Source organism: Ischnura elegans, chromosome 1, assembly GCF_921293095.1.
Source record: "Ischnura elegans chromosome 1, ioIscEleg1.1, whole genome shotgun sequence".
NCBI classification, from domain to species: Eukaryota; Metazoa; Arthropoda; class Insecta; order Odonata; family Coenagrionidae; genus Ischnura; species Ischnura elegans.
Window position 1 is genome coordinate 92,814,779 of NC_060246.1, and position 26,764 is coordinate 92,841,542.

The window sequence follows — 26,764 nt, forward strand, 5'->3', positions numbered from 1 at the left end:
ACGCATTTCAATTTTGCATTTTTAATGTCTTAAAGTAACAAAAAATGGAATCAAATTTTATTAGGGGCAAAATGGAGCGAATTCTTTCCAGATTGTGTCGTTAAATCGATGCAGAGCCAAATTTTAAATCCCGATTGATCGACACAGGTAAATGTCACGGAAAGGGTATGATGAGTGGAATTTTTACCATGCAACCCCCTCAACAAATCCACTCACATCTGGAGAGGGTGTATATGTTGATGGGGTAGAGGTTAAGCTGGTGAGATTATTTGAACCCTAGACCCTTTCTATGCACTACAGCCTTGTTAAAATCTAAAAAAAAAAGTTTAGACGACTATCGTAGACAAGATACCAAACTCATCGCTGAGTAATCATAAAAACTGTGTACCTAAAAGGGACAATTTTATTTTTCAGTTCTAGTTGTACAAATAGCTACAGGAATAAATACTCTGCGCCAAAAATCGAATAGGACAGCGCAGCGACTTTTTCACTATGCTCCTTTGTCTGTTTGCATCCATACAGTAACACAGTCAAATTTTATGTTAATAACAACATGCAAATGACGGAAAAACATAGGTAACTCGAAGAGTAAGAGCAAAGTTGAGAATAATAGGAATTGAAAAGTTTATGCTTCCAGTTTCCCCAGTTAACATTTTTATACACTGAAATTTGCCAAAAATAGAATCAATTTTTATAAGCAACCATTGGATATATGTCGGGAGAGTTAAATGGAAGCCACGTCATATTATAAATCCCAATTAATTGACACAAGTGGAATGATGATTTTTATACCTATGATGTCATTCCAAAACATAATGAAAAGGCAATCAAGTGTTTGCTGCCATCACTATTTTTGTGCATATCAAAGTATTTAGCTAAACATTTAGGTACCATGAGCAATTGAAACGAATGCGGCCTTGGTAAAATCATTTATCCTAATGTAATAATGATTGTTTACCCTAGCATTAAAGCGATGTTACACTTGTACACAGCAATAAACAAGCATCAAAATTCCGTGTAATTTAAAAGGCCCATGAGTACTTCATTTTAATGACCATTAAATTTCCAATGGACTGAGACAAAGAACAAGTGTTCAATGTTAACCTGAATCTAACCATAATAAATAAGTCTCCTTTGAAGGTAAAGTTGACAAATGATGTAAAAAGGCCTGGAAGTCTGATTATACAATCCAAAATGTGAGCTAAACAGACAATCATGTTCAATACTCACACATACTGGAGGACACTACACTTCAGATTGAAGCAACAAATGTTCCTCTAACAAGAAAGCTGTTTCTCTTAAATCATAAATAATTGAAACCAAATCAACAAATAAGTTAAATTTTCTCCACCCAGCCAACCAATCACTCATTTTTCAATAAACAACACCCAACACTAATTTTACACAGCTTATACAAGGCCAAAAATTATAACATATATATACCTAAGTCATATGTAGAAGGGGGCTTCCATAAAACAAATACATAGACAAGGTAATAGAAAACACATAACAGTGATTTAACAAATAACAATTTATTTAAGGTTACAATGCTGCAATTATCACATAATGGAGTAAATTAATTTTTCTGGCAAGTTTATTACATTACAGGTCATTCAGTCTTCAGCTCATATTTCAGTTTTACTATGTTAGTATACAATAAATTAATTTAGACCAAAATCTCAAGCATGCATATGAACTTTGGATTTAATTAATTAGACAGGAAAGTTACACAAGAATTATAACTGTAGAATAAATGGCAAATTTCAACTTGGATAAATAAATTATCCAGACACCTCAAGCTAACAAGTACTAAGGTATAACCTTTAAAATACCTCAGCAATAGATAAAAACAAAAAAAATTCATACATTAGCACCTAATTAGCTACAATAAACCTTTCATTTTTAAAAGTCAAGTAAATTATGAGTACTTGCACTTCATTAAGTTGGCTAGAACCATCGCTATATCATGAAGGAGTATTATTGTGATTCGACTAATACGCATGGGTCATTACACCTCAGCTCTACAAATATTTGTCCCTTACGGTCTGAGCTTTTGAGGGTCTATATCCACCTCAAACTTAATACCCAAAGACCATTTTGCAAGAAAAAAATTGTTAGTTTTATGCTGATAAAATTGCAGCAGACCCATTATTTAAGTCTTATTTTAAAGCTAAGACTTTGTGTAAGACGCTTTACGTGTAAAAAAATTCACTAAATCCCTTCCCTGTTGTTGTTATTCTTTAATGCTAAAAATATTGCTTATTAACTTTTCCCAGATACTCCATATCAGAATTGGCACAAACTTGTATTTTATAATCCACACCTGTCTAGCTTACTATTCCAAAAATTAAAATTGGCTGCAACTCATAGACTTTAATATTTAAGACAAAATATTTAAACATTGGGTGCATTCAGAGGGAGTGAGTGCTCACAGCTCTTTTTAGGAGACATTTAACACTTGTAATAGTAAGGAGGATATGTCTAGATTACGAAATAAAAGCTTTTGCGCCAATTCTCGATTTGGCATTTGAGAAAAGTTAAGTAATAATTAAAAAAAATTTAAATATAACAATAATAGGAAAGAGAAATTGTTGAAATTCTCACACACTTAGTGTTTAGGCTAAGTTTTCGGTGAAAAATTTGCCACTAATCATTGCTTTACAACAATTTTATGGTGAAATAGAAGGCGTCATATGATTCAGGGCATATTTTTTGTCAAAAATCAAAGAATTTAAAATGCGCATAAAACCCAAAAAACTTTTTTTCCACAAAATGGCCTCAGATAAATTACTCTGAAGTGAGACACATAAAGAAAATTTCATCTAAATCTGAGACCTTACAAGACAAAAGTTTGCTGAATTGAGGTGGAATGACCCGTAGATGTTTCCTGAGAGTCAATGATGAAAAGAAGGCTTAAGTGATGCATAAAATAAAGATTGGATGAGGGGGATCAAGCAACCATATGGAATGATAGAACAAATATTGACCACTCATAAACCATAGGACCACACATTGACTAATTATTTTTATAATTATAATTTTTTGGAAAAATTTATCATCCCGCCTCCACTTCTCTTCGCACTTGAAAAAAAAACTAAACCATCTCCGTACTGTTACAATTGCAAAAATATGTAAATGCCCGAGTTGCATAATTTGAGAAATATATACATGATAATTGGTAATATGATATATTACTTGGTGCACTAAATGGAACTAACTGATTATTAAAGAAGACATTCATAAAATTTTCCATGTAATAAAAACAATTTGAGAGAATAGAAAAGGATGTCATAATCTTTTATATGAAAGCAGTTGCCCATAAATTACAGGAAACCAAGGCAATATAATTAATGCACTTGCATTATTCACCTTGAAAAACGTTTGCATCCAATCGGTAGGTATGCACAACACAAAAGTCTAAAGTTGGTATACGAAGGTTAATTAAGTCCAGGCACAAATGTGAGAACAGTCAAAACTGTTAACTTGAAGACCTTCATAAATAAAGTTTGAGTTCAAATCAGTTCATTTAACAAATAGTTATTCCTTCAAACATTGTTTTCCAAACATTATTCTTAATGTACATGGACTAGTGAACAAGAGATTGAAAAAAACTTTAGCACCTCAATTAGCAGCAAATAAAATTTATGAATCAGTAACAAGGAGCAAAAAGTAACAGTGTCATAATCCTTCAAGGTCATAGGTAACAACAGAGGACTCAACATTTGGCCACAAAGTACCAATGATTAGAATCCCAGGTTTGATGGAAAATAGTGACAATACATACTCATCATTTTTCACCATTCAGAAAACTTTCATGGAAGTACTGATGTGCAATATTGACTACTTTAATTGTCCCAGAATTATAGGGTGGAAAATATTAATCTTAAAATAAACACTGTCATTTTAAACGATTTTAATTTCTCCTGGTGAATGCTATTGATGAATTCTTCTCAGGTTCTCAGCCAGGTTAATTCTGTCATATAAGCCAACGTTTTGAGATACGACTTTCACTTTCATGAAATTGGACTTTCAAAGAGTAACATAGCCTTGAAGATGGGAGACAAGTCGTCTCTCGAAACGTCGGCTCATACGACAGAGTTAACCTGGCTAAGAACCCGAGATGAATTCATCAACACTCAACTCCACATATGAATTAAATATTTAGAGGACTGTAGTAGCTAAGAAAAAAGATTTTTGGACTACAGCTGACTATACTCGCTAAACTATAGTCATTAACTCCCAAGAAAGAAAAAGGGTAGTCATAGAAGTACATGAATATAAAATGCATTAAAAAGTGTTTCAAAAAATCAAATCCAGCCAAAGTTTCCTTAAGCAATAGAAAGAAATAATCTGCGCTAAATTTGTTACAAAAGGTGCAATTTTTTGATCAGGTGAAATTTTAAGAGGCATAAAAAGCATGAAAGTGATCCCAATCATCACATTACTAAGTGGCGACCTACATAATAGTGGTTTAAGTACCACAATGAATAGTATTAAAACAACTATTCTAATTAATTCGGTGTGACTGTGAGTGTGTTTGACAAGTTCAATTTCTTCCCTTTACAGACATTACATTCACCAAAATGTATCCCAGCCGGAATTTCTATCAGTGTCTAGCAAGAATTTCAGACAAATTACAAGAAAATATCTTGCACACCCAAAGCTTTGGTTACTCAACTGCAATCTCCAATATTGTTTCAACTAGTCGTCCATTTCCAAGTTTTGATTACATATTAAAAATTTTATGGCTATACGCCGACTAGAGGAGCAAAGGGGGAACTCTACAGGGGTTCACAATCTAATTTCAAGTAGTCAGACTCTTGTTTCCTCAAATTAAGGGATTTAGGGTGCATAAATTTGTTTGGCATGAATTGCATATTCAAATTTAAATTAAAATGCATAAAATTCGCTATCAAAATTTAACTAATTTCTAACAAATGTTATTCATTTTTGTAAAACAATTCAAAAATAAGAATGCTCAGAAATGTATACCACCATAAAGAATTCACATTCGGTAAGTTAAGTGAATGCTATTATATTTCTGCTTTTGTACTATGAGTATCCCACCAGAATAAGCGATGATGATTGCCTTATATAAACAAGAGCCTTGAGAAAAACTGAAATAGTCCGAGTGACAGTTTCTACATTTATATTGACACACAATACTTAACTTTAAGCTTAATTTTTCTAAAAAAATCATCACAAAATGTGATCTAAAAAGAAAAAAATCCAAGACTGACAATTATAGAGAATCACAAAGAGCTGAAAGGTAATTGCCACTACACCACATAATATGGTTGCCACACAGAATAATCATAACAGACAAAAATACCATTAAAATTGGTATGAGAAAATGAAACAAAAACTGAAAGTAAATTCCTGATGGTAGCTGTATTAAAAACAGTACACTTAAAATATCATAGGGTGCACATTTCAATGTATTTTCATTAGCATACTAATTAAGGATAATGATACTGTTGGTACATGAAACATGCATGCTATATTTTGCTACATACTTAATGAAAATTATTTTGGTGCAAATGAATGCAGCAAACTGGTGGGATTAGGTATGAAATATGATTTCCAATTAGACACTGAGTGTGCATAGCTTTCAGACAAAATATGACACTAACATCCCTAATTTTGTTTTTTCAAATTCCAAAAAAAGAACTTTCCATGACATAATAAAGAAAATTATCATGAATTCTCATATCATGATTTTTTAGTGGAAACATGTTTGGAGACTAGCCATAATCGGTAAAGCAATGCCAAGCACTTCTTTTGAGCAATTCATTAACAGAAAAATATTCGGTATACTAGCAACCCAAAGTATCCTTTTCTGCTCCAATTTGTCATTTCATCAATGGCATGGCACTCAATAGCCATGAAAAATATTTATTTCTTTATGACATGATATATTACACAATTACTGGTACAAACTACTTCAATAATTGGAAGATTTTTCTATGGTAGGACCTAAAAAAAGTAAACCTACAGGTAATATAGCATTCGCTGGAATTCTAGACACCCTGTCATTAAAATATCTCAACAATGATTGTTAATATGAGCTCTGATTTGGCAAGAATAATTTTGGATTCTGGACAGCACTATCAATGAGATTCTTTGCTCTGAGAAATATATCCCAGATTTACAAAAATTTAAATCTGTCCATATAATTACTAGCATAGAATAGCATCGACTGCCACAAAAAAATAAAACTTTTCAAAACATTGATATTGGAAGTATATATCATCAGGAGGTGAATACACTAAAATTTAATAGAAAAAAATAAGATAGACCAGATGAGCCCTTATTAGGTAAGTAGAACAAAAAAGAAGAGCCTAACATTTTCCTACATCAAGTAATGCAAAGACAAAGTAACATATGATACACTTAAAGAGATGACTTATGTGTTAGTTACAACTAAACAGCAACAAAATTTCTATAGAGTGTCACCTTAAGATACCATAGCACAAAGCTACCAAAAGCCCAAGAAAATAGGAATTTTTACATAATAGAGAAGATTAAATCTGATCAGGAAGAGTTAGAAAATAATAACATTATATTTCTGAAATAATATAAATACTGAGTAGGTGTACAGAACCCTCTTGGTCTGAAGACACAGCAAAAAGGATGGAGATAAGCATAACAATTAAATTCAATGAATACTTTGATTGATTCAACATTTACATCAACAAGTTTTTTTACAATATCCTCATGTACTATAAACAAGAAAATTTTAAAAATTCTTAAAACTTTCTTTATCTATTACACTTTCATAAGAATATCACGTATTTGAGCATGGCATTAAAACATAATTGATAATAATATTGCTGGGAGTGCTTTCTAACTCCATATTAAGGCAACTCTGAAGCAGTCTCTAGGGCTAATGCAGAACAAAATTCTGGTTCTTAAAATAGCATAACGCTTATCGTTTATAAGTCACTATTACAAATAGGCAAGCATTCTTGAGTCATTAAATAAGGAATTAGTACTTGTCTTCACATTTTATAATGGTATAGTGAACTTGACTCCATCCTATACCATTGGATCACAGTTTTATAATTGTACTATATATTTAAGTAGCAAATCCATGAGTCATATCTAATTAAATATAAAAAGAGTCAAACCATAAGTTACTCGTGGAATTGGTCTTAGAGAGTTCACCTGCAAGTAGCTTAGGCACTTGAAAGAGTACGTTAATAAAATCTTCACGTAAAAATGTTTTGAACAATTATTTTTCCATGAAATTAGCCACACCTTATTGGCAATATTATTGGCACCACCGTGACAATAGCCACTGCTTTAACTATTTTATGAAAATGGATATTCAACTTGAGCTTCTCAATGGTGTGAGAAGGAAGAAAGTAACAATCAAATATAATAATCTTTCAACAAGCAAGTAATAACATAAATGACTAAAATTGCTAGAACTTATTTCCACAACACATTAATGCTAACTCTCGAAGCAATTATTTGGTAAGTACTTAGGTACGTTTTTGAGTGCAAATATCCCTCTGCTGCAATTTCATTCAACATGAAGGCTTTTGGTCCATATCTGCACAATAGGAGAAGATTTAGATGTAAGTACTTTATTCCTTTAATCCTGCTCATACGAGGCATACACAACATCTCCACTAACATTGATCAAGGACTGCCCCTGAAATATAGTACACATTGATAAATAATACAAAAAAGAGAGAATACAAAAATTTAGTGTTAAGGAGGCTTTGATGCGTATACACATATGAGTAATTTCAAACACTAGATGAGGCCAAACATTTTTAAAAAGTATTGCTTCAACAAATGAAAGAACATTCAAACTGACTCAAAACATACTACCTTTTCGAGGGTTACATTTTATTGTGGGTTTTCCTATCTACATAATCCAACTGAAAGTGATGACGATAGAATTCCAATGAATGTAATCTCTTCTATGAAAGAGTTAGCAGTGAATCCATAAGCTAAAATTTACAGCGGTAATAGGCCCTCAAAGCTTATTGCCATCATATTCTGAGGAATGATAAATTTCTTATAGAGATTTTTCTATAAAAATTAAATCTATGGTAGCAGATGTTATATTTTAGCCACATTTTGCCCATAATGTCATTTAACACTTAGTAAATTTACGTAAATTTAAAATGAAAGATATGAAAGCATAGGGATTTTCATCACATTCAGTTGTGTATTAATATCTCTATAAATAACCTAATAATTTTGACAGCTGGTAACCAAGGTCGAGGCTCCGAGGAGAAATATGATAATGATGGTGACTCGGAGAAAACAATAATTTACTGTAAACTATCAATGCAACTCTTTTTAAATGCCTCAATAATATCAGCACATGATTTTGGGATATAATATTCTAAACCCTCTGTTTCACACATGCTACTACTTCATTTTGACTCTACACGTTAAAAATATACACAATTAGACATTCACTGTTCCCATCCAATCATCATAGGCACTGTGAAGCATTTCTTTACACCACTTTACACTTTAAGTAAACTAGAATGGCTATCAGATAACATTAAGACTTTTAAAATTCACAAAAACTTCGTAAATTTTGTCAAGCAAAACTTTGACCCCATCAACTTATGCAACCGTATTTGCTTTCCCTCCAGCCGCCACTACATTAGAGGGGTCCATTATGGGTTTTGATTATTGTTCCCCACTCTCATTAGGTCCTCTGGATGTCTTCTAGAGACGTAGCATGGGAATCCTAAGTGAATAAGACAAAGGGGAATATTGCATCTAAGATGCCAATGATGGGGCCAAGTACCAAACGACAAGGAAATTTTAGGAGGAACATAAAGAGAGGCAATAGAAATGCCAAACCTAGGACTTGATGACGCTGATGAGACTAAATATTGATACAATAAAATATTATGGTTCTACAAGTAGAGCAGGTATCAAGAACTAGAACTTTACATAGGAGTACAAAGAATCTCACTGAACGAAAAATTGAAACACATTTTAGCAATACCAGGCCAAATTAAGGTATTTACCTGACAAAGGATACAGAACGGGAAAATTTTAATACCTAGTGAACTAGCAAAAACATAAAAAGGAACCACATGCTCACAAGAAACTCAATTTTGACTGAAATCACTTGGCAGAGAGGCCACAATCCGTTACAGGTCATCAATTAAAATTCTCACACCTGAAGGGTTTCCTGCTATCTGAGAGGACATTACGAGCCTCACCAAGTCTGCATCAAATTAAAAGTAGTAGAAATTGAGAGAGAAGATAAAAAACTTCGGCCCTGTAACAACAACTAACCAGGAACAATAGATGGCAGTTTGGAAGCCAGGCCTTATTACTTCACCCACCACGGAGCAATCTAATTCTCTCTCCCACAATGTTCCCATTATTATCCAAATTCTTTATTGCTAATGATCCGGCAATCAAAATCAAATGAAAACTCTCACTGTGACATCGAACAGAGATGGCCGAAAATATCGTACAATTACGAAATGGCCTTGAACGTATCGAAAATGCCCCCCTTCAATTGGCTCTTTTAAGGGTCGAGAACGAACTAGGGAACTTGCTGCCCATTGTTAAGCCCAAAAATCATTCATCCATTCCCGATCGAATTTGACGAGACCTTCGGCAAATTCCGCGTTAATCGCGAGAGTACAAAAGCCAGAACATAATCGAAGGCGAAGTAAGGAACTGCAATTTTGGGCAGATTCAAACGAAGTTGACGACAGAGATCATACTGTCGCGAAATAAGATAGTCGTGCAGATAAAAGTCTGACGAGAGAGCGCGAAACTGCATTTGACGAATATCTCCGAAGTGTCCCGACAAACACGATCGTCGCACAGTGGGCGGAAATCGGAAAAAGCCGGACAAAATTACAAAATGGCTTTTGAACGAGATTTGAACGCTTTTAATAGAAGCATGGTCTTCGATCGTATCCAAAGAAAACGAAATGAAAGTGATATTAACATATGAGGTGCGAAATGTTTTTTTGGCCGCCCGGGAGTGCCTGGCAAATAAAATATGAATTTTGTAGCATTAAGCTGAAGGGGGAATTTTATTTAATCAATAAATGTGAGAGGAATAGATTTTTACAAAAATACAATACCAACCGGATGTCGTTGAAGTATCGGCAAAGTTATGCATAACAAATTCTGGAAATGTTATGGATTCAACGAGTCAATTTTTATATCGACACAAAAATCGTTCATTGTTTGGAGAACTCTCTGCGCATTTCTTAAGGTATGGCCATAAGATGAGTATTGTAAGGAAGGAAGTATAGTGAGTAAGTCATTGAGAAATTTCAGAGCATCAGGCTCTTGTCTTAAATTCAGCCTCCATGATAAATAACGCAGCAAATATTTTTTTTCTAAGTGAATGATTTTTTCTTCAATTTCAAAATATTTTATAGATATCAAGTCCCGTAATGATGTGAGGAGGCATTTTCTATTAAATGTCGGAAGGAGCCTACATAGATGTAAAAAAAATTGTAGAACCTCTGGTTATCCAATGTCCCAATGAGTACACGGGAAAGAACGTGTGGTAAATGTGTAACAGGCGCGAGCAATCTATAAGTCAAAGTAGAACTGAGGGTATGATACACATTTTAAAAACCTAGAAGTTCCCAAGGAAATACCCAGTTAAGACGGTCAAAGGCTCCGCTCCGCGGTGTCATAAAACGACCGTTTTCGCAGTAGAATCCTGAGGGTCAGGGATCGGAGAGTAAAGAAGGTATAAGAGTCTCAGCTGGTGTCTTTCTGGTAGGCCTTTTTGTATGAGTCCCAGGAAAACAACTCACTTTTTCGAGATTTGAACGCTTTTAATAGAAGCATGGTCTTCGATCGTATCCAAAGAAAACGAAATGAACTTCAATGGAACGTGCGCTTACCTCGGCTGAAAAACCTCCAACGTCTTCACCATAGACCATTTGAGAATCGGTGTCTTGAAGCAAAACATAAAAACGGTGAATTCTGAGCGTTAAAACTCATAAAGCTTCAATAACCTCACCGCGTCGCGGCTAATCCAACTCCCGACGCGCGGAGGCGAACCCTGCCGCGCGATCGAATAATCGATGTGATTTCCGGCGACGCAAACTTATTTCAAAGATAACTGCATAAGCACCTCAAGAAATCTTCAAAGAATGCTCTCATATAAGTTACTCCGCGTGACTTTGCCGAAAACCCATTTGAAACTCTACCTAAATGTAAAACTTTGTCGAAAAACAGTGTCCGCCATTTTGTAACTGCACGGTAACAATTTATCGATGATATTCTTTAAGATTACGGGAAATTAAAGAAAAAACCCTATTCCAACAGATTATGTGGTTTTTTATTCCGCAAGAATCCATCTATAACTTCACCATCTACTTACTTTGGAAGATTTTCAGAGAAAGTTGAAGACGGGCGTTTTTATGGAAATTTGTTCACGTTTGAGCCTCTGTATCTCAGTAACGGGTAGGATCTATGTCAAATGAAGTACATATCCATAAATTTCAATCATTTTTTAGTATAATTGCAAAGTTTCAAGTATATAACTAAAAAAAAGCCATTTTGTAATTTTGTCCGGCTTTTTTCGATTTCCGCCCACTGTGCGTCGTAGAGCATTGGAAGCTAATTCTGTTTCGTAAAGCCGATGATTCCCACTGCCGTCGACCTCAAACCAAGGATGTGTGGATCGGAGGGACAAGCTAGTCTTTAAATTGGATTAATGCTGGCCCGTGATATGACGCTCACTTCTGAAGTAAAATACACCGCTTTGAGCTTTTCAAGCCTTAGAATATCCGAATATTCGGAAGTCTTGAACCCAACAGCTCAAGAAGACATTTGAATTCATGAAGGTTAAACTTAAAGATTCTTTGGCGGAGCCTCGAGCAGGGCCGTATATCGGTATTTTTCAAGCGTAAGCGAACTACAGTTTCTGCAGCCCATACAGAAATTCTCCAAAAGCGAGCGGGGAAGGGGACACGGGGTTTAGCCCGAGAAGAAATTGAAATGAAGTCATAATTAATTGAATTTTATGTTTGTTTACCTTATTATCAATTGATTCATTACTTTTTAATAACGTAGAGGCTAATACACATGCGACAGCCAGCCAAAACCAACACCATCGCGTGTCAAAACAAAAGACGCGTTTTTTTAAGTCGACCTCCACTTGACTAGCGGCTAGAAATGATGCTCCACAAAGTGTTCTGATAGCCCCATTTTTCCATATCGAGCCATGAAAGAGTGAGACTGAAACGTAATCCCATTTATAATATCACTTTTTCTTCCTACACGTCTTTTTTCTTCGAAATACAATCAGGATTTTCAGTGGAAATCCATAAACTAAACTTAGTCAAGCCCGCTGAGCTTGCTGTAGCGAACTAATCCCAAGCGAGATTTTTGTCAGTTAATCATGCCTCTCGACCTCTCGTCTCCAAGAGTACAGAATAGGGTGCCGCCTTATTTTTGCCGATTTTTTAAAGGAGCGAATCGTAATACCCAACAAAAGTTGCGAACCCGGATGGGTATTACAAATATGATTTTGTTTCCCAATCGGTTATTATCTTCTGTCCACCATTTCGCCTTAAAATTTGGATTTTTTTAAACGAAAAATGTTAAAAATGCATTGCGATTCGCTCCTCAAAAATAGTGACAAAACGAGGCACCCTAGTATAGAGTAAGGGGAAACACACAAAAATCCTCGAGGTGTGAGGCGGCTCATGGAAGGAACTGGTTCTCCTACTCTGAATTTGTGCAATTCACACGCCTGAGGCTAATTCTAGATTAATCCTAGCCTATCATCTATCCCAGCCGATCTTTTGATTGAAGCACTGAATGAGGGAGAACAGACCTCAAGTCGACGAGCTCGTCTCCGAGAAATTTGAATACAAACTGTGAACAGCTATTAAAAAGTGGAATTCTCCTTCTTACCGTGGAAGGAAGGAGCACTGTAAAAGGTAAGGCAAACCCATTAATCAGTGGCGCCGACTCCATGGGGCCGGAGGGGGCCCGAGCCCCCTCAAAAATTCGTTATGGGTGTGAGGAAAATATGTGTCAGGCTAGTCGATTTTCCCCGGTGTGTCCAGATATCGAGATTCTAGTAATCAAGGTTGTAATGTTGATCATATGACTCCTCTAAAATGCTTTAAAAAAACTTAAAACTCACCACCTATAAAATTTCCCGGGACAAGATTCCCGGTTTGGGCCCCCACAATATTTTCTGTAAGTCGGCGTCCCTGCCATTAATGGATGAGAACAGAAAAATTATCGAAATGTCACACCAGGGAAGACACCAGAGAAGTCAATAAAATAAAGCGGATGAAAACAGGCCTCGGTCTGGGATCAAAAATAAGAGAATGTTCCCCATACAATTACCACAATGAATCTTATCACCACACGATGCCTTTCAAAGCACGCTGGAAGCGCACCGAAGACCCGAGAGGCGAAAACGTACACGTTGGACGTTCCCAACTCATAGAAACAAAATCTTAGTGCCTTAAAGATAATAAGCTCTTATAAAAATTTTTTTTTAAAACCAGCCTTTATATTTAGATTACAGGGGATGAGCAACGTTTATATATGACACAAAGCAAAAAAACTCAGTGACCCCGAAAAACCAAAAGTGACGTATTAAAAAAGTCACTATATTTATTACTACGAATCTGCAGGCGCTCGAAGGGAAGAAAAATTTTTTGACGATTTTCGAAAAAAATCTAAGTGCCAAAAAATTTCCAAGTCCAGAGTCCGGACCTGGGACGACGGAATTCGGACGAAATTTTTCTAAGTCCGAAGCCGGACCCGAGACGACGGAGGGACTTAGAAAAATTTTCGAAAGCGGGGGTCTCGCCGAGTAAAGCAAGACGAATCCCCCAAGCTAGGGCTGAGTCGATGGGAAATTTTATGGTGGATAACTTTTACTGTGGTCGCAAAACACAAAAATCGACCATTTGGAACTTCTTTGATCAAAAACATGTTTTGGGGGGCTATAGGTTGACTGGGGGGTGGTTAAAGGGGGGTTGGAGAGAAAAAGTTATATTTTCATGTATTGTCATCGGAAATGAAGAAGTGTGCAAAATTTCAGCGTTTTTGCTTCACAGGAAGTGAGTCAAATTTCAGTTACAAGATTTGTACCAGACAAACAGACAGGTTGGTGAGTTGATATAAAGACTGTAAAAAGAGTTGTATTGGAGTCCCTCGGACGACAGCGGAAACGATGAAAGACGGCGAGAAATTTAAATGAATCGACTTCATTGACTGGAGATCGTCCGACGTGGGCGGCGACTGTCCCGGTGCAAGCGTGGAGTTGGGCAGAAGTGAGAAGAGTGCAGGTAAACCAAGATGAAAGGCATACATGCCAGAAAGCGTGGTCCACCCTGGATAGAATGGGGCCCGTGGGAGTCGGGAAGGAGGGTGGATCCGAACACGCGACGAATTTCTAATGGTTTCCCTTATCGCCAGAAGTGGAGCACCGAGGGAAAGAAGGAAGAGAAACCCTGACTGGTTTAATTTACATTTCCAATCAAACGGGGCAACGACGCCCGGCTGTATTCTGAGCGCGTCTCTCGCCACACGCCGTGGGTGGACTAGGGAATTAGATCAAGAAAAAATAAAATGTGGAAAGGAGCGAGGAGGGAATAGAGTTTTCAAACAGCATCAAGCGGAGGCTTAATATAAAAAAAAACTAGGGCCGCGACAAACGACCTCTTAAATCGATAAACGATTTTGTTAGAGGAAAATCCCGTCAATGACCTCTCACAGCACGCAGCCATCTTTCATCGGGAAGACGAATACACTCTCGTTAACTTTATTACAAAAGTTGAAGGCATTTTAAAATTCTTTGATATGAGGGACGTTCAATAATTCTTTAAGGCCTATTTTCACGAAACATACGTACTAGTTTATGCATACGTAGGATTACGTAGGTACATAACACGTACGAGTTAATGCATGGACGATTTTGATGGACCGGAACGGAACATGTACGAATGCATGAATCAAATTACAGCAAGTTTTCTGTTCATGCATTCCACTAAGTTGCGTGATCACAAGGTGCATTTTGGCGTTCATTCTCGCGCTCACACATTTAGACATTGACTTGTACGTGCTCTTGTACCGCATAAAAAGAGTTTAAATTAAAAATATAACCTTTTCCCATTTTTGCGTTGAACAAATCCAGACCTTTGCATTATGCTCAGAGCATATTTGATACAATCGAACAGCATGGCGAATTTCAAGAAAATTAAATCGCGATTGAAATTGGAAATCCAAATCTTTCAAAAATTAAGCGATTTTTCAGCATTTTCGAAGCCGAATTCAAGTCTTAAAGACAATGAAACTTTAAAAGAAAATAGAATCCTCATAATATGAAGACTATTTACAAAATTTTAACTCCATCATTAATGATGAGAGCCTACCACTAATATTTTGAAAAAGTATATTATTTGCCAGCTTCTTGTCAGTCTTCGGGAATAAAATATGAGGAGGTATCCAAAGGTTTCAATTAGGATTTGTGCCGGGGACTCTTCAGTAAGTGGTTAAACACTCCACCTATGGGTCAACTGACCATTTGGTTACACCAAAGATGAACATTGAGTTGATTTTGATTCTAGAAAGGATAAGGACGATTCTTAAAGTGACACTTCACTCCCACTCAATCAGTTGCTTGTATTTTATTCCTGACGTTTTATTCGCTTTAAACTTACGGAATTGTCTTGAAAATTTCAGGGTATATAGAGGCCACCCTTGTAAACACCACAATCTCAAATACAAAAATTTTACCACAGAAATATTACTGAGATAAATCTTCAAATTTTTTGAGTGACACCGGCAAGTATTCTATTTGAAATGGCTCCAGTCTACACTACACGCCCCAAAAAATTTCATTGCAGCAAAGGTTATAGACATGATACACCTCAGGAAGAGATTGCTGTAGCAAGAGAGATGAGGCCTCTTAACCTTTTCCCTACGGAGGGCGTGATTTCACGGCCTGAATTTTCCGATGCTAAAGGATGAAGGCCGGGTTTTCACGGCTTGAATTTTTCGAAGCAAAATGCCGAAGGCCGTGTTTTCACGGTTTTGCGGTCAAGCATGCCAAGTGGGTCCCAAGAGGTTCGACCCTTTCCTATTGTCCGTGTGGGGATTATCTCGGCACATTCCGGCTCTCAGTGTCCCACTCAAGGAAGGTGCTCATGGTCACTTATTTGTTTATAAGTTAGATTAAATAAAAACGTACATGTTGCATTTATTGAAAATCAATGCCAAGAATTACATTCTGGATGTTTTGCTGATTGGCTCTAAATTTTAAACGGAATTCTAGCGTTCATATTAACCGAGTTCATCATCACCTAGAATAAATTTTTAAGATGCTAAGGTTAGATGTTTAATTGTTATTTTTAAAACTTACTAGCAAATTTATAGGAGGGTTATTGTAATGATTTACATCTTAAAGATATACGTTACTCTGTTTGCCACATTCTAAGTGTACATTTGCGGAGAAATTCTATAAAGTACCCGATTTAACTCCTATGAAAAAAAACCCCTTGTAAAGTAATAAAATATGATTCTCTCAGTTCTTTGTCGTGAGCCAAAATTACAGCGACTATTTTTAATAACCTCTTATCAACATTTGAATACAAACATATTATAAATTAATTTTGCTATAAATACTAATTAATGCATATCCTAAAAATTCTTAAATTTAATGTACAATTAAGGAATGTTTTATGTAGACACATGTTGTGAGAAGCATTCTATACCATTGCAGGAAAGAGCACTGCTCTACCCAGGTAATTACTCTCATATCTTGGTTCTCTGGTCAGGTTACATTTAGGTGGTCTGCCCTGAGCACCTCACCGGCTTACTTCAGGACACATTAGCGCATTAATGTTTTCTTGGAAAAACTTATTACCCTCCAACTGGCACATATAAGAGTAGATTGGTGCAAGTAGCCTCCTACTGAAATTTTTGGAAGAAAATAACCTCACTCTTCTCGGAATAACTCATTTTCTTTTCAAAATTTTCTTGACGTGTATTCAAATATGGCCGTTAACTCTCTGTACGCATTCCGCTATCTATACAAGGGATGGTTTCTGTAAAGCCCTGCTGTGAGATGCAGCCCATACCATGAATAGAGAGAGAACTGCTCTACCCAGGTAATTACTTTCATATCTTGGTTTTCTGGTCAGGATCCATGAAGGTGGTCTGCCCTGTGCACCTCACAGGCTTACTTCGGGACACATTAGCGCATTAATGTTTTCTTGGAAAAACTTATTACCCTCCAACTGGCACACCCAAGAGTATCTTGGTGCAAGTATCCTTCTACTGAAATGTGTATGTGGAAGATGATAACCTCACTCTTCTCGGAATAGCTCATTTTCTTTTCAAAACTTTCTTGGCGTGTATTCAAATTTAACCGTAAATTTTCTGTATGCATTCCCTTTCTTAATCCTGCAAGGATTGTCTTTCAAATGATGTTCCGGTGGAATTACATTTTTCTTGGAATTATACAGCCAGGATTTTTGTCTTGAAGTGCCTTTCGTTGGTTCCTTAGAGCTTCCGTTAGTTTTGCTTACGTTCTCGACGTGTTCAGAGTTACTTGGACGAGTGGAGCATTAGGCAAATTTGCTGGATGGGAATATGCTTGCACTGGGAAAATGTCCAGGCTAATTATGGATCAATCGATCCTGGAAATACTCACCAGAAGTGATAGTGAAGAAAAGGGTAGTGACTCTAGAAACAGTGCTTTGTATTTTTTCTTATTTCTTGCGTAATATGAATTTATATTTATCTAAGTGAAATTGCTTTATAAACATAATTTAGCAATTTCAAACAACAAATTTGTAAGATTCAAGTACATAGTTTTATGAGAATTTTTCGGGAAAATATTCCTCTAGAAAAATTCGAAATGTTTCATTCTCATGTTTTCAGAGAACTCGTGGAGAGCAGACGCGAATGAGAAGAGTGTGGATTTGGGCATCATGGATCTAAAATAAGTTAATATCATAAATCGTAAATACCTAGAAGTATGCTAGGAACATTTAAAGATTTCATTCCCTTGAAAGTATTTTTTGATCTATGATATAATGCTTATTTGCTGAAAACCCTAAAAATAACCGTAGAACTTCGTTTAAAAGTTCTATAGGCATCGCAAAACGAAAGGAATATGTACATTGATGAACTGACATTTAATGCAATAGTAACAATTAAAAAAAATTAAAATCGCACTAGTAACAATAAACTGACCACAAAAGTATGGGCTGTATAAAAAGATGGGCTGCCTTCAGGAAAAGGGTCGAGGATTATATTTGCCCAGTTGCCGAGGAAAGGGTCCGGCACCCCGCTAGGAAAGGTCATTAAGTGGAGGAAGCAACTACCTGGACAGTCCCAAGCGGAGAAACAACTCGGTATAGGGTGAAAAAGAAATGCTCAAACCCTTCATACAGCCAAAAGCAACTTCCCGTGAAGGAGCCCGGCGCGAAAGGGTTAAGTGCCTCTCTCATATACCTGAGTCATGTATGTATTAAGAGCTTAGGGGATTCAGCCCACACCAAAATATTTTTCCTAGCAGTGACTGTTCATTATTCATCTCCTTAGGAGACAACTAGTCCGGAGGCACTTACCCTCTGACTTCCTCTTACTCAAGAATAGACTGAGATCAGATTCGCACATCCAAAATGTTTTTAAAAGTGGAAAATATGGACTGTCAATACTACCACCCTCAATTATAATTTTTTTTTCAAAATACCAAGTGGATTTCAAAGACTTGAGCCGCAGAGACAATGCCTACAGAGACCACGCCATAATAACTATCGCAAATAGATATCAGCAACCTGTTTGAGCCTGATGATAGCATTTTAAAATCGGTATGCCTAGTTTTAAAAATTTGCCAAGAAAAAAAAATCACCGGGAGCTAAAAACCACTTCGGGTAAGCATCTACTAACAACACCAAATCACGAACACCAACATCACCTTCCAACACCAATTACATATTAAGATACAGTACTTACGCTAACTGGTAGCACACCTGCTCAGTAATGAAGAGATCCAGGTTAGAGACCCAGGCAATCTGAACTATTTTTTCATAACAAATTTCATCCCCACAGTAAATAACTTTGCAAGATAAATTATCAGAGATATATTATCAGCACACAAAATAAAACCTTTAAAATCTCAATTAATTCCCTTACTAACTAAAAAACTAAAATAATTTATAATAATTGGATTGTGGACAGCAAGAAATTGTGCTCAACATGAATGTTTTGTTTCATTTTTTTAATCTTACATGCAAAATTAGGATTATATAGCCCATCCTCACATTTCACAAGTTCGAAAATCACACGCATCCATACACTGGGTGGAGTAAACCAGCCAGGGCAGGGAATCAAACTATAATAATATCAGAGAACTATAGGTTGGCAATCAAGGACGTTAACCTGCCACCAACAAGGCCGACTGGTAGATGGCACGAGGATGCAGGATTTACCAGTCATTATGAAAAGGATTCTGTTAGCTATCATTTATGCACACACACACATATCTTATCATGATTTAATTCAAATAAAATTAGGTCCTAAACAGTGCTTATCACATCTTTTAAAGGTAATACAGAAAATAATCTAAGCTAGCTATGTACTCCTAAACCATTATAGCTACATCATAAGGAGATAAAATACAATCAGATTCTTGCAGTGGGTGTTAATGTATACCATTTATCCATCACAAACAGATTTCATATCACTGAATTAAAACACACAGGAGGTCAGACTATTGGCATTGGTATGTTATCCCCTTATTTAAGTATTTAACCATTATTCCAATTAAAATCACTTCACCGAAGAAAAAGGCATTAAAAAATATCCTACCTGGTTTTTATGAGGATTATGCAGCAGGACACACTCCACTATTGAGAATGCAACGAGGGCATTTCCTCCAAGAGCACGGGCATGGGCCCTTACTATACAGAGTACCTCGGTCATGAAGCTGTGCACAAAACCACTAAGCCCTCCACTCTGTTTTCAGATTTGTTCATAATGAAAAGACAAACAACATTAAGTACAATTGGTAAAAGAAAAATACTCACTGTGTGAATCCCACAAAAATTAAAAGTGCTAAATGAATGGTTATCTCAATAACGGAAGCCATCTAATATGTAATCAACTAAAGCTTACTAAAGATTTCATGAAAACTTACCTCCCGAATGCAAGTACTTTCCCGGATAAAAAAGAAGTTAAGATTTCCTAAGTATTGCTGAATGTGGCCACCAGGGATGTATGATAGAGGTGTCACTTCTATTCCATGCCTTTCTCCTAGAAGAGGCCATTGTGCCCACTTCATAAAGTTTTTCCAAATGGAAGAGCCAAAAATAGAGAAAAAACATAAAATATTTAGATTCTTATCCATAATGAATTTTAAAAATAAAATGATTTACTCCACTGAAAAAACCTTACCAGTTTTGTATGCACAATAAAATTTTATGATACTTACCACCAAGTATAAACAAGCCAACACTGACAAGTACGAATATGAATAAAACTTACTGAAATATTTACAGCTGTAAACATGAGGAAAACATGATCACACACGTTAACTGGAATAATTAAGTTGAACTACTTAATGGCTGAAGTGAATCCAAATGCTAATCAAAGTTAGAAGGAATATCTCCAAAAATTTTGTGAAAGCTCTCCTCATGGTCTGCCGTGAACCTTTAAGAACTTTACACCACCTGAATGCTGACATCACCACACTCGAGGCTTCAAATACATGTAGCTCATCAGTAACAAGACTTCATCAAAAAACTATCGGACCAGAATTGATCCTAGCCCAGTACTCAGTGGGTTTATAACTGTTCTCCTCCCTACTGTGATTGCCTAAGACAATGGAAAGTCCTGTCGTTCGACCTTTAACTACTGGTTCCTACTAATTTTAATTGGAATTTGGATTTACAATCTTAGGAGAAATCATCTTCACTTTATTTTCTCCAACTTTAGGTTACAAAAAAAAATACAGCTGTCACAATGAAGTGAGAAAATCTGACAGGATAGCAACTGGCATTTGCTGAGCAATGCAAAATACTAAACAAATATCACTTCAGTTTCTGTGACTACTCGGCATTTACATGAGACAATTTAAATTCCTCAAGCCTAATATATTTATCATCAATCCCTGATAAAAAAAACCAAGGATAAATTTATTTAATATTCCCTCTTATATCCATTTTTCTGGAAAAGGACCTGGCGATTCCACAAGGAGCACTGGTAAATGTTGTCCTTAAAAAATGGAACACAGGATAAACCCAATAAAAGATGTTCATTTAATCACTGCAGAACTATTTCTTATTTTATGGCATTTAGTTTTGAGGTGAGATTCCCATATTTCTAAAATATGGCATAGTTTAAAAATGCAACCAATGTTAACCACGGAAACTTGAAATACCAGGAATTTCTTACGGAAATAGATTGAACAGTCAAGGACATTCAACAGAAACCTAACTACTTAAACCTAACTACTTAAACCTCTATCGAGAAACTATGCCTATTCCATTTCCCACTTGTAGACAGCATACTAAAGCACCCTGTTTAAAATATTGATAGGTACCTCCCAAACCTTGACCCAGAAAAAAATGCTACTTTGGATAGCTTTTCAGGATTAGTGTGTAAAAAGATTGATAATGGATCGGATGTTCGAATGAAATTTAAAGTTTATTACTGACGAAGGATGTATTCTGCTCTTACCGTTGGTCCTCCTTCCTTCATTAGAGGTATGCACCCTTTTGAAGAGGGCACTGAGGTGGCTTTGGGGGTACTAGATTCAGGAGGTTGATGATTCTCTTTCAATGCAGCTTCCTCTTCTTCCTCCAAACTGAATATCATTTCTGAATCATCTGTAGAATGCAAAACTGAAGAATTAACTATCCATTAAGAAATTCAATCAATTAGGGCAATATCTTAGATAATAGAATATGCCTTAAAAGTAGAGGTCCGTGAAAGTGGTTTTATTTTTTGCTAAAATTCGTTTGAAAATAATGTGATTTCGATGTTATAGAAAATCTTGGCGGTGTTATTATAATGCGATATTACGCGGATACGTTAAGCGTGAGACTAAACAAGCCTTGGAATCGTAATGAGACAGAGCAAATGAACATTGGCAGTGTTAAACGATGAAGGCTTAGGCTTTAATAGATTGTGACTCAATAGATGTGATTTTTTCACTAATTTACCTAAAATTGCAAAAAATGCAAAATTTCGTTTTTATTTACCGATTTCGCGTTATTTCGTGTTATTTTGCGATATCGCGTCTTGCAAATTTCATGGACTTCTACTTAAAAGACATGCCTGTTTGTACGATTTGCAACAGTGGAAGTTGGTCCCAGCAATAACCTTAACTAATGATGTCTAAGTATTTATACCTGCAGAGCCCATTAATGAAATGGCTTTCAGCTAGATGTTTGGGGCTGTGCAGCTAGTCACAATATGACTTCAAGGATACAAAGATAGCAGATGACAAGGAACAAAGGAAAGGAGACGTGAGACACTAGTGGTCCATGCCAATCTTCTCATGTAAAATTTTCGTAGTTAGAACCAATACTTTACCAAAGAAATACCTCCACTTATTACATGTTCTACTAGTAATTTTATAAACAAGTGAATAGGTACATACCACTAAATACCTTACCACCTAAAACTGTAAGGCTCCTTTAGAGAAACTAATATGTATGTACAATTGAAAATGATAAAAAAACAAATCAAGGATTGTATTGATAGAAAACAGAGGCAACTAACTTCCATTTCCAATCTATTTTTCACTAGCCAAACAGAAGAAATGATGCTTGATATGTAGACAAATGGATATATACTTCCATTAGCAACAGTGATTCAACACATCTGATAGAGCCAACATCTATCAAAATAAATAAACATTTGTAATTTTTACAGCTACAGATTTGGATTAAACAGAAAATTGATAGCCAAATACAGTGGAAGCCCCTTATAACGACAGCTGTTGGGAACAGAGAAATCTGTCGCTATAGTGAGTTGTCGTTGTTACCGAATGCAATTACATCGTCACAAAAAAATCACTCATCAGGCGTCACCACGGCTGTTTCTGCCGAGAGGCGAAAATTGCAGCATGATAGCCGATTTAAATCATTATTTTGAACATTTAATTCACTAATGATCATATTCACTTGCAATCTATGATCAAATCATATGTAATTATGCAGGATGCTATATGCCGAGGCATTAAGAAGTCTATTTTAAAAGTCCCAGCTTCAGACTCACTCGTACTGAACTGTGCATTATGAGCTGTTATTATCCTTATTTCTTGGATGCTCCAAATATGCATGTCATAACTACCAGTTATGGCTATGCATCAGACTATTAAATGCTAAAACTTCGGAATCTGTTCAAAAATTCATACCTTAAGGTTAATACATACATAATTAATTCTATCTTTCCGAGTAGTAATGAAAATGATGGGTGGCTGCTGCAATTGGGTGACGAAAGGAGCGTGATAAAATTTTAGGGTTCCACATGAGCATTGCAATTCTATCTTTTTCAGGTTAACGGCGGAATGAAGGTGGAAGTAATCTTCTTATGCTTCAAGTCTGCCTGTATGAATGGTTTACTATCGTGTTTCAAAACAGCCGACTCAAATGCTATCGGAATCATGAAACCGAACAGCATTACGGCATCTAAAAAGCATATTAGTCATATCAATTATCTTCGGTGGAAAGGGTGAAAAGCTGTTTCAAATAAATAGAAGGACAAATGATAAATGAAGTCCACTCTTTGTCTGTCTGTTAGCAATATTTATGTTTCGTAGAGATTCACGCAATCAGACGCAATATCAGCGGACGTAGAGACCTCTAGCGGCAGTAGCGCACACTTTTTGATAGGAATGCTGACTGGAACTGAAGAACGCTCGTAGTGTTAGGCGGCAATAACACAATTTTAACGTTTCTTAGTTCTATTGGTGGGTGGGCTGGGCAATTGTCAATGAATAATAGTACTTATTTATTCCTTCCACCAATCCTGGCATCAAACGCTCGTAACCACTGCGTGAAGATAGCAGCCGTCATCCAAGCATTTTTATTTGCTTCGTAAGTGCAAGGGAGAGTTTTAACTCCCTTAAAACATCGGGGATGGGCGGATTTCCCCACCACGAACGGTTTTAACTTATCTGAACCATCCATATTGGCGCATAAAAGAACAGTTACGCGGTCTTTACTTTTCTTCCCTCCTTTGCAGGGGCCCGTTCGAGTGGCGAGAGTTTTGTCCGGGAGAAGGTTAAAATATATGCCCGTCTCATCCGCGTTGTAAATATCGCAGGGGCTGTAATTGTCCAAATAGTCTTTAAGGACCGAAGCCCAGCCTTCCAGGGCATTAAGGTCAACACTTGATTATTCACCGGATAGTTGGTAAAGGGATATCCCCTTCCTATTTTTAAACCGTGCAAACAATCCATCCGAGCACTTAAAATTGTCTTCACCAAGCCTCTCACACAAATACTCAGCTTTAGCCTTCATCATAGGGCCAGTGATAGGAATGCCTGCGGCTCTTTGCTGGCATAACCACGATAAAAGAGCAGTTTCTAGCTGCGGATGCTCTCCGGGCCGCAGGTGTTTTTGAGTGCTTGGACGCCCTTCTTTAAGCACTGCCGAACAAATTTGCTCTTTTTTCTTTAAAATAGTGAAGAATGTTGATGTATTAATTCCAAATCGCCTCGCTATTTCACTCTTTGAACACTCTCCACTTTCACAATCTGCAATAATTCTCATTTTGGTTTTTAAATCCAAGGACTTACGTTTACCAGCCATAGTGCTAGCAGACGGGCGGAATAATTTTTAACCTCACTGCGGAGGCGCGGGAGGGAGATGACAAAAGAGCAATGAAATGTGTACTCGAGAAATTTATTAAGGAAAGAAGAATAGGAGAATACGGAACATGTAGACGTCGACGTTGGCGGAAAAAATGCCGTTTTAAAAGCATTGAATTCCAGAGATGTGGCACGTGGTCAAAAAGTCAACCTGTCGTAATTACGAATGGTGCAAGAGAGGAATCGAGCCATTATCGTTAATACGAATTTATTTTACATTTAAATCATAGGGTTTAAAATGGTTCCTTGGGTAGCTGTCGCTAATTCGAGCTTGTCGCTATATCCCGTACTCGTTATAAGGGGCTTCCACTGTATGTAGTGTTTTCAATATATTTTCTGTAAAATCACTCAAATTAAACACTAACACATACCAGCTTTACGAGCAGAATCTCTGGAATTCCCACCAGAGGTGTGGACCCTCTGTCTTCTAGGCAATCGCTCACCAAGACCCAGCACCATGCCTTAAGAGGAAGATATTCATTACTCAAAATTTCATCAAGAAACTTGAACTGAGGAAGCCTGAACAGCAGATTTTCTAATATAGTCTGAGGTTTCAGGCGAGATAGAGTGGAAACGTGACATAATGAAAATGAAAAAGCAGGAGCAATTTCCACAATTTTAAAATTTATTGATACTACCGGTTTCAGGTACCTGATGATGCTGAAAAGCGAAACCGGTAGTATTAATAAATTTTAAAATTGTGGAAATTGCTCCTGCTTTTTCATTTTCATTCATTCATTCATTCAGCTGATTTTCTACTTAAGCCAAGTTCAAGTCCAATATAGCCGTATAAAAATAAGTATCAAACTGCATAATGAATAGTAGCAATCATACACCTCAATTCCCTCCTTCAGTGATTTAACCTGAAATCTGGTTTGCACACATGGGCGTACCCGGTTAGGGTACGCCCATGAAGGGGTCAGGTGGGGGCAGCTGCCACCTTCCCCCAGAAGCAAAGGTAAATTTATCTCAAAACAAAATCTTTTAACAAATTTTCTTCACATCCAAGAAAAGTGATACTAGAATAAAACTTAATTGAAATAAAAACATTTTTTCCAGGCAAATAATTTTAACAACTAATAAAGCGCTGTTATAATTTTCTTGAAATTTTGGTGTCATAACTTTTTCTCTGTTAAAACTTGAATGACCACGGCTTGCCCAGTCATTTTGCAAAATAAATATTCGATCCTTTCTCAAAAAATATAAGCTAAGAATTGAATTATTTGTCTTGACCACCGTTCACAATTTTTAAATGAAATTCTATGATAAATATTGACTTATGTCTCGATTTAAATATAAACATAAACATGGAAATTGTTGCTGCATTACATGCGTTAATATTGAAGAGCTTCATTCAAAATTTGACAATTCTCAGAATAAAACGAGGAATTCAATTCAAAGTCTGCAATTTACGTTCATGCAACAATTATCCATATAGCTAATAGGGTAGTTTCCTGCATCAAATAAAACGAAAGGCATTGATTGTGATTCGTTACCCACCATTACTATATTCATAATATACAAATTATTTCGTTTTAGAAATACCGGTTTAGACGAATGGCAATGGTCCATTTTTATCCTCATTTGAAAAGGGCCAGATTGGCGCCCATGCGATGCCACTCCACGTGACGTCACAGGGACCTAGTTTCTATACGAGAAGATAGGAGTTATACATCGTCTGAGGTTACCAATGCATGCATGAGGCGCAGAGCTCAGGGAAACATGTCTTAATAATCACTTATTAAAACTGGCTAAGGTCGGAAAGTTTTCTTCGTTTGATAAGGTATTAATAATCCTTATTTAAGCCAAGCGCTACCAGCCAGCAGGGTACTCAGCTACCCGCTAGCAGCCTGCGTCGTATCAGCGCTCAACTCGCCTCAAGGTCACCTCACAGGGCGGCAGCGGGAACCAGAAATACGCCACACGGAG

The 26,764-nt window shown here is 36.5% G+C and overlaps 1 protein-coding gene across 3 annotated transcripts in view; it reads right to left on the minus strand.

Moving 5' to 3' along the window:
* Positions 1-1,512: 1,512 nt before the first annotated feature.
* Positions 1,513-26,764, minus strand: part of LOC124166342 (C2 domain-containing protein 5) — an 84,490-nt gene continuing 59,238 nt past the window's right edge. For all 3 annotated transcript variants that reach the window (XM_046543827.1, XM_046543817.1, XM_046543810.1), the window contains exons 18-22: positions 25,207-25,296; positions 21,694-21,842; positions 20,153-20,290; positions 19,825-19,971; positions 1,513-7,660 (exon numbers count right to left, since the gene is read on the minus strand). In XM_046543827.1, the coding sequence (XP_046399783.1) occupies positions 7,601-7,660; positions 19,825-19,971; positions 20,153-20,290; positions 21,694-21,842; positions 25,207-25,296 (584 nt within the window). In that variant the 3' untranslated portion in view covers positions 1,513-7,600. The remainder of the gene's footprint in view (positions 7,661-19,824; positions 19,972-20,152; positions 20,291-21,693; positions 21,843-25,206; positions 25,297-26,764) is intronic.